We start from the raw sequence: 8730 nt of genomic DNA, 5'->3' as shown, positions 1-8730 counted from the left end.
AAGTTTAAAGCTTCACAAGCTTCTTCTTCTTAAGTAAGGCTAAACTTCATGAAATGAAATGCAAGTACATGTGCTAAATGAACATTATAGTAAGAGAATCAACATAATTCATAGCACAGCAGAAGGAGTGTGTCTGAGAATGGTCTGGACTGGTCATTATCTTCTGCACTCTGAGCAGGACTCCAAGCCCAGGAACAGCAGATGCCCAACAGCAGCTCCATCAGCGAGTTCCTCCTGCTGCCGTTGGCAGACACGCGGCAGCTGCAGCTCCTGCACTTCTGGCTCTTGCTGGGCATCTACCTGGCTGCCCTCCTGGGCAACGGCCTCATCAGCACAGCCGTAGCCTGCGACCGCCGCCTGCACACCCCCATGTACTTCTTCCTGCTCAACCTGGCCCTCCTCGACCTGGGCAGCATCTCCACCACTCTCCCCAAAGCCATGGCCAACGCCCTCTGGGACACCAGGGCCATCTCCTACGCAGGATGTGCTGCACAGCTCTTTTTCTTTCTCTTCTTCCTCTCAGCAGAATATTACCTTCTCACCGTCATGTCCTATGACCGCTACGTTGCCATCTGCAAGCCCCTGCACTACGGGACCCTGATGGACAGCAGAGCTTGTGCCACCATGGCAGCAGCTGCCTGGGGCGCTGGGGCTCTCTGTTCTGTGCTGCACACTGCCAGTACGTTTTCACTGCCTCTCTGCCAAGGCAATGTTGTCAACCAGTTTTTCTGTGAAATCCCACAGATCCTCAAGCTCTCCTGTTCAGAATCAAATCTCAGGGAAGTTGTGTTCATCATTTTTAGTATCAGTTTAGCCTTTGGCTGCTTTGTTTTCATAGTTGTGTCCTATGTGCAGATCTTCATGGCCGTGCTGAGGATGCCCTCTGAGCAGGGACGGCACAAAGCCTTCTCCACGTGCCTCCCTCACCTGGCCGTGGTCTCCCTGTTTCTCTGCACCTCCTTTTTTGCCTACCTGAAGCCCCCCTCTGTCTCCTCTCCATCCATGGACCTGATGGTGGCACTTCTGTACTCAGTTGTGACTCCAACAGTGAACCCCCTCGTCTACAGCATGAGGAACAGGGAAGTCAAGGATGCATTGAGGAAAGTGATGACCACATGCGTTTCAAAAGCTGTGAACTGCCCATCGCTTGGAATTCATGGCTTGTAATGCAGCTTTTTACTGAATAAAGATCACTTTTATTGTTTGTTTGTTTTGTGCCATTTTATCAATGTAATTTATTCTTCTTATTATTTTTTAAATACTGTAATGTTTTTCACTAAAACCTCAATATTGAAACCAGTTCTTATTTAGCTTGTACATTTGTAGTGTAGCCCAGACACACTGTACATAATGAGCCAGGCTCTCTGTTTACCTTAACAGAATAAAGAATATGCAGTGACTCCATCTGTCCTCCTTCTTGTGAGACATTTCTGAAGCTTTTGGGGTCAGATGTTCTCAGAAACCCACAATCCATCAGGAAGCACACAGCTGTTCATCAGAATGTACAGTAGCTTCAGCCTGCAACAGCTGATGGGCCATCCCTGGTCTTCTGGCTGGGGTCTGTGCTTTCAGGCTCACATCTGTCAGTGCCTTTGAGAGACCAGGAGCATCTGCTGGTTTGCATGTTGGTTGTCAGGTCCCCTCTTCCTTATTCCCTGTGAGACTCTGCACAGGACAAGTTCTTGGACATGGGTTATCATATCAGAAGTTCCCAAGTTTCCTTCAGGGCTTCTTCCATTTTGTACACAGAGGTGGTCGCTGCCTCCAAGATGGTCTGTGGTAGAGGAATCGTGCACAAAAGACTGATAAAATTTACCCATCACCTATAGGAGCCATTCTGCAGCATCAGCTGGTAGGAATGCCCCGAATGAGATGACTGACACGAGGAGGTCAGGAAAAAGAAACTCTTCCAGCTGGCTGCTCTCCGGGCAATTTCCAAACTAAATGTTCAAGTGTTCCTCTCAGAGATGATCCCCAGCAGCTCTTTTGTTTATGGCAATTTCCCCATGAAAGTTGTGACCATCTGGCTGTTCTGTCAGTTGAAGCACTTGGCGTATCATGTTTCCTTGTAGAATCCTTGAGTTGTTTGCAGTTCTAAGCCATTCATGAGCCAGCAGTGTGCCCTTGTAGCCAAAAAGGCCAATGGCATTCTGGGGTGCCTTAAAAAGAGCGTGTCCAGCAGGTCGAGGGAGGTGATCCTCCCCCTCTACTCTGCCCTGGTGAGGCCTCATCTGGAATACTGTGTCCAGTTCTGGGCTCCCCAGTACAAAAAAGACAGGGATCTCTTGGAAAGAGTCCAGCGGAGGGCCACAAAGATGGTGAAAGGCCTGGACCATCTCCCCTATGAGGAGAGACTTAGGGAACTGGGTCTGTTTAGCCTTGAGAAAAGAAGGCTGAGAGGGGACTTGATCCAGGTTTATAAATACCTGAAGTGTGGGAGCCATAGTGGCGAGGCTGGTCTCTTTTCAGTAGTGCGTGGGGACAGGACTAGGGGAAATGGGCTGAAACTTCAGCATAGGAAGTTCCGCACGAATGTGCGCAAGAACTTCTTTACAGTGAGGGTGACGGAGCACTGGAACAGGCTGCCCAGGGAGGTGGTGGAGTCTCCTTCTCTGGAGATATTCAAGACCCGCCTGGACGCCTACCTGTGCGACGTGGTGTAGGGAGCCTGCTTTGGCAGGGGGGTTGGGCTCGATGATCTCTAGAGGTCCCTTCCAACCCCTACAATTCTGTGATTCTGTGATTCTGTGATGCTGTGTGGAGAAAGGACAAGGGGAAATGGCCGGAAACTGGAGCATAGGAAGTTCTGCATGAATGTGTGCAAGAACTTCTTTACGGTGAGGGTGATGGAGCACTGGAACAGGCTGCCCAATGAGGTTGTGTAGTTTCCTTGTCTGGAGATATTCAAGACCCACCTGGACGCCTACCTGTGTGCCTACTTGGTGTTCCCCAGAGGTCAGTGCAGGTGCCTTTCCTCTTCAGTTTCTTTATTATTGACCTGGAACAGGGCATTGAGTGAACCCTAAGTAAGATTGCAAATAACACCAAATTGGCTGGGAGTGTGGATCTGCCTGGAGTTAGCAAGGCCCTACAGAGGGATCTGGACAGGCTGGAGAGCTGGGCTGAAGCCAATGGGATGAAGTTCACCAAGACCAAAAACAGCGTCCTTCAATTTGGGACGTGGAATGGACTTCCCAGGGGTGTGGTGGATTCACGGACCCTGGAGGTGTTCAAGGAATGAATGGATGTTGTGTTGAAGAACATGGATTAGTGGGAGCTATTGGTGATAGGTGAACAGCTGGACTGGATGATCTTGTAGGTCTTTGCCAACCTTGGTGATTCTATGATTCTATCCTATTGTGTCCTTGTCTGTGTGCCCTTTTAGTTTCAGCAAACACTCTCTGGGAGGACTCACCACATGTCTGGAATTAGTCAGTGACCACTAGAAATCTGGTGTTAAATTCAACAGATTTGAATGTACTGTCATGATGCTGTTGTCTTTCAGGAGCTGTTTGCCATGAGGATCCAGGGACATCTCAGGGGAGACAAGTGGGAAGGATAAAAATGATATCCTCTGCTACTGAGCTGGGCTGGGCTCCTGAGACACAGGAAAGTCATAAAAGTGTGTGGTGCTGCAGAGACAGCTGTTCCCAGGAGCAGCTTTGTGCACAGCACAGCCTGCAGGTGACAGAAGGAGAGGAGAGAAAGGGAGAGAGCTTACAGGATGTGTGAGGTGTGAGCAGCCTTCTGAGCTCGCTGCAGGAACATTGCTGACAGACCATGACAAGGTAAGTCTCACTTCAGGCCATGCAGCTGCTGTTCATAGAGGGTTAACTATAAATGGGACATCCCATAGCAGATCTGGCTTCAGACACTGCATGTTTCCTTACTGTGGAAAAAGACATCTGCTCCAGCTGATGGCTTCCGTGCTGCAGCATCAGAGCACAGCCCTGAGGGCTGCTGGCGGGTGCCCAGGGCTGTCCTGCAGAGCAGGGTCCCTGCTGTGCCCCAGGGGCTGTGTGCCGGCTATGGGACTCTGCCGCCTGCCAGGCTCAGCAGTCAGCCTGCCCGGGGAGCTGCCCAGGGTGCTGCGGGGAGACGTGTTGGGGGAAGGAGCCCCCCGGCAGGGCTTGTGCTGCCACAGCTGCTGCCTGGGGCAGGGGATCACAGCTCCACTGCACAGCTGAATTTTTCTGGGGGTACTTTCCAAGTGGACAGTCAAGGCAGGGATTTTCCATGTCTTGTTCTTAGGGAAGGAAAGAGGATTTGAGGCAGAAATTTAAAAGGTGGTGTAAACTTTGAAAGCAGCTCTGAGACTTCCCAGTATTTCTTCAGTCCTTTGGTTGTTTTCTGAACAGTCACACAAAACATAGTTTCAGCCTCTCCTTCATCAAAGGATAAAATCAGTTCCAGCCCTCGTGGTTTTCTGCAGAATTTAATAGATCACCTATCCTGCAAACAGCCTTACTTCTCTAAGAGAAGTTGAAGTGCATAGAGGCTGGGGCTGGGCTGTTGAAGAGAAGTTGGAGTAAAGAGAAAAATATCCAGGAGGCTGGGATATGATTCGGAATTGAGAAGAAATAAAGAGCTGCCTAATCGTGTACTCCCTAAGGGATAGTGAATCTCATGAAATTAAATTCAAGTTCTGGAGCTAAATAGACATTCTACAAAGGGAAAAGAAATATTTTGCAGTACAGCAAAAAGCAGAAATGAGGAGAATTATAGTACAGCTGAAGGAGTCTCTCTGAGAATGTTTTGAACTTGTCATCATCTTCTGTTCTCTAAGCAGGACTCCAAGCCCAACAATTGCAAATGCCCAACAGCAGCTCCATCAGCGAGTTCCTCCTGCTGCCGTTGGCAGACACGCGGCAGCTGCAGCTCCTGCACTTCTGGCTCTTGCTGGGCATCTACCTGGCTGCCCTCCTGGGCAACAGCCTCATCAGCACAGCCGTAGCAGATGCTATTCATAGAGGGTTAACTTAATCAGGGACATGCCATAGCAGATCTGGCTGCAGGCACTGCATGTTTCTTTACTGTGGAAAAAGCCTTCTGCACCATCTGAGGGTTTCCGTGCTGCAGCATCATAGCACAGCCCTGAGGGCTGTGTGTCCTAGCACAGCTGCAGGCTGTGCATATGGGGCTGTAGGCGGGTGCCCAGGGCTGTCGTGCAGAGCAGGGTCCCTGCTGTGCCCCAGGGGCTGTGTGCTGGCTATGGGACTCTGCTGCCTGCCAGGCTCAGCACTCAGCCTGCCCGGGGAGCTGCCCAGGGTGTTGCGGGGAGATGTGTGGCGGGAAGGAGTCCCCCGGCAGCGCTTGTGCTGCCACAGCTGCTGCCTGGGGCAGGGGATCACAGCTCCACTGCACAGCAGGATGTTTGTGAGGGTGCTTTGCAAGAGGAGAGCCAAGGCAGGGATTTCCCATTTCTTGTTCTCAGTGAAAGCAGAAATGATTGGAGGCAGAAATCTAAAAGGGGCTGTCAAATATGAACACAGCTCTGAGACTCTCAAATATTTCTTCAGTCCATCGGTTGTTTTGTGAACAGTCACACAGAATGCACAGAATGTGCTTTCAGCCTCTCCTTCCTAAAAGATAAAAGTTCTCATTGTTTTCTGCAGACATTAATAGTTCACTTATCCCACAAACAGGCTGATTTCTCTAAGACAAAGTGAAGCGCACAGAGGCTCGGGCTGGGGTCTCAAAGAGCAGCAGGAATAAAGAGGAAAATTTCCAGGAAGCTGGGTGTATGATTAGGAAATGAGAAGAAATAAACAGCTCCCTAATCTTCTTCTGTTCTTTTAGGGTTGGTGTAGCTCATGAAAATAAATACAAGTTCTGGAGTTAAATGAACATTTTCCAGAAGGAAGGGAGAATTTTCATAATAAATCAGATGTGTCTCTGAGAAGGGTCTGGACTTGTCATTATCTTCTGCACTCTGAGCAGGACTCCAAGCCCAGGAACAGCAGATGCCCAACAGCAGCTCCATCAGCGAGTTCCTCCTGCTGCCGTTGGCAGACACACGGCAGCTGCAGCTCCTGCACTTCTGGCTCTTGCTGGGCATCTACCTGGCTGCCCTCCTGGGCAACGGCCTCATCAGCACAGCCGTAGCCTGCGACCAGCGCCTGCACACCCCCATGTACTTGTTTCTCCTCAACCTGGCCCTCCTCGACCTGGGCTGCATCTCCACCACTCTCCCCAAAGCCATGGCCAACGCCCTCTGGGACACCAGGGCCATCTCCTACGCAGGATGTGCTGCACAGCTCTTTTTCTTTCTCTTCTTCCTCTCAGCAGAGTATTCCCTTCTCACCATCATGTCCTATGACCGCTACGTTGCCATCTGCAAGCCCCTGCACTACGGGACCTTGATGGACAGCAGAGCTTGTGCCACCATGGCAGCAGCTGCCTGGGGCAGTGGGGTTCTCAATTCCCTGCTGCACACTGCCAGTACGTTTTCACTGCCTCTCTGCCAAGGCAATGTTGTCAACCAGTTTTTCTGTGAAATACCCCAGATCCTCAAGCTCTCTTGCTCAGAATCAAATCTCAGGGAAGCTGTGTTTCTCATTTTTACTTTCAGTTTAGCCTTTGGGTGCTTTGTTTTCATGGTTGTGTCCTATGTGCAGATCTTCCTTGCTGTGCTGAGGATGCCCTCTGAGCAGGGAAGACAGAAAGCCTTCTCCACATGCCTCCCTCACCTGGCCGTGCTCACCCTGCTTGTCATCTCTGGCTTTTTTGCCTACCTGAAACCCCCCTCTGTCTCCTTCCCATCCATGGACCTGATGGTGGCACTTCTGTACTCGGTACTGCCTCCAACACTGAACCCTATTATATATAGCATGAGGAACAGGAAGGTCAAGGATGCAGTGAGGAAAGTGATTACTAAATGTGTTTCAAAAGCTGTGAACTGCCCATCTTTTAGAATTCATATAATGCAATCCAGCTTTTTTCTAAATCAAGCTCTCTTTTGTTGACTGTTCTGTTCATTTTATATGTGTAATTCATTATTATTCTTTATATATATATACTGTAATGTTTTTCACTAAAATATCATTAGTCAAATCAATTCCTACTCAGTTTGTACCTTTCTAGTGTAGCCCATACACACTGTACATAATGAACCAGTCTCTCTGTGAAGCTTAACAGAATAAAGAACATGCAGTGACTCTGTCTGTCCTTCCTTTGGAGCTGACAGGGTCGGATGTTCTCAGAAACTCACAGTCCAGAAGGAAGCACACGGCTGTTCATCAGAATGTACAGTGACTTCAGCCTGCAACAGCTGATGGGCCATCCCTGGGCTTCTGGCTGGGGTCTGTGCTTTCAGGCTCACATCTGCCAGGGCCTCTGAGAGGCCAGCAGTAGCAACAGGTTTGCACGTTGGTTGTCAGGTACCTCTTACTCATTTCATTTCATAGTTGTGTCCTATGTGCAGATCTTCCTTGCTGTGCTGAGGATGCCCTCTGAGCAGGGACGGCTCAAAGCCTTCTCCATGTGCCTCCTTCACCTGGCCGTGCTCTCCCTGCTTGTCATCGCTGCCTTTTTTGCCTACCTGAATCTCCCCTCCATTTCCTCCCCACTCCTGGATCTGACTGTGGCAATTCTGTGCTCAGTGGTTCCTCCAACACTGAACCCTATTATATACAACATGAGGAACAGGGAAATCAAGTGTGCTCTCAGCAAGGTGTTGCAATACGCATTATTTCAGCTTCAATAAAGTGCACATCTTCCTCACAAGATTCCCAGTGATGGTTCTTTATGTTTTAATCATTTTTGATTGTTTGATTGTGTGTGATATAGCAACCTGCAAAAAAATGTTATTGAACTTATAATTTATTTCACTTCTTTCCTACCTACTTTCCATTTTCTCACTCCAAGAGCCCATGTAATCATCGAAACAGATTCTCCAAATACATTAAAAGATACCTAAAAGGCTTTCAAAAAAGACTTTTCCTTTTCTCTTCTCTCTTCCTCCCTTGTCTGGGTCTGGGGGAGGTACAGCCACAGACAGCAGCACAACGTGCTCTTTTCATTCCTGCTCTCTTCACACTGCCACAGTGCTCTAAATTAATCTGAACTCTGAAGGCCTGAAGGTCTTGTGTGTCTCACAACAGTCCTGTTGTCTGTACAGCAGCACTCCGGAGCTGCAGTCAGTAGCCGGCAATAAAAACGGCTGTGTCAGAGCTGGTCTCCTTGCTGGCACTGCCACGACAAGAGGGCCCCTTCAGAGCAGGGCCAGAGAACTGGAAGCCTCTTCCAAAGCTGGTGTATGGAATGTACCTTAAAAGCTGCTCACTGAGAAGACTTCGAGATCTTCTGGTTCTCTTCACTAAGTGATAATGATAGTTTCACGAGTCACAAGGAAATCTTAAAGGTCTCAAGGCAGTGCTGTAGTTTAGAATTTGTTGTGTTAAAGCTATTTACTAAGATAGACAAAAAAAAAGGTAAAAAAAAAGCATTTTGATTATATAGATCTATATCTGTTTATATACACATGCAAACATACAATATATTTTCACATATATATGACATTTGCAGTTGCAAAAAGATATGCATAGATACTAATTCATATGCATATCTGTTTTCAAGTCAGGACCTGCTACAGGGGTTTTAATAGCCATAGGGTTCACTGTAGGAGATGAAGCAACTGTTGGGCTGTTCCAGGACTTAGAGCAACTGCAGAGCTCATTGCCAGAGCTGGAATCACCACAGGACCTGTCACTGAAGTTGGAGCAGCCACTG

At 48.8% G+C, this 8730-nt stretch overlaps 2 protein-coding genes across 2 annotated transcripts; both read left to right on the top strand.

The window, feature by feature from the left end:
- Positions 1-201: 201 nt before the first annotated feature.
- On the top strand, positions 202-1167 carry LOC140265158 (olfactory receptor 14J1-like). Its single transcript, XM_072361043.1, has one exon. It carries the CDS (start codon positions 202-204, stop codon positions 1165-1167), a length of 966 nt encoding a protein of 321 aa, XP_072217144.1.
- Positions 1168-5963: 4796 nt separating this feature from the next.
- On the top strand, positions 5964-6965 carry LOC140265083 (olfactory receptor 14J1-like). Its single transcript, XM_072360963.1, has one exon. It carries the CDS (start codon positions 5964-5966, stop codon positions 6963-6965), a length of 1002 nt encoding a protein of 333 aa, XP_072217064.1.
- The last annotated feature ends 1765 nt before the right edge of the window (positions 6966-8730 follow it).

Source organism: Excalfactoria chinensis, unplaced genomic scaffold, assembly GCF_039878825.1.
Source record: "Excalfactoria chinensis isolate bCotChi1 unplaced genomic scaffold, bCotChi1.hap2 Scaffold_68, whole genome shotgun sequence".
Classification (NCBI taxonomy): Eukaryota; Metazoa; Chordata; class Aves; order Galliformes; family Phasianidae; genus Excalfactoria; species Excalfactoria chinensis.
The sequence above is the reverse complement of the archived record's forward strand: the minus strand, read 5'-3'. Positions and strand labels throughout refer to the sequence as shown.

What these genes read in the sequence shown, in the direction of transcription:
- LOC140265158 (XM_072361043.1), top strand. Translation starts at nt 202, where the DNA reads ATGCCCAACAGCAGCTCCATCAGCGAGTTCCTCCTGCTGCCGTTGGCA.
- LOC140265083 (XM_072360963.1), top strand. Translation starts at nt 5,964, where the DNA reads ATGCCCAACAGCAGCTCCATCAGCGAGTTCCTCCTGCTGCCGTTGGCA.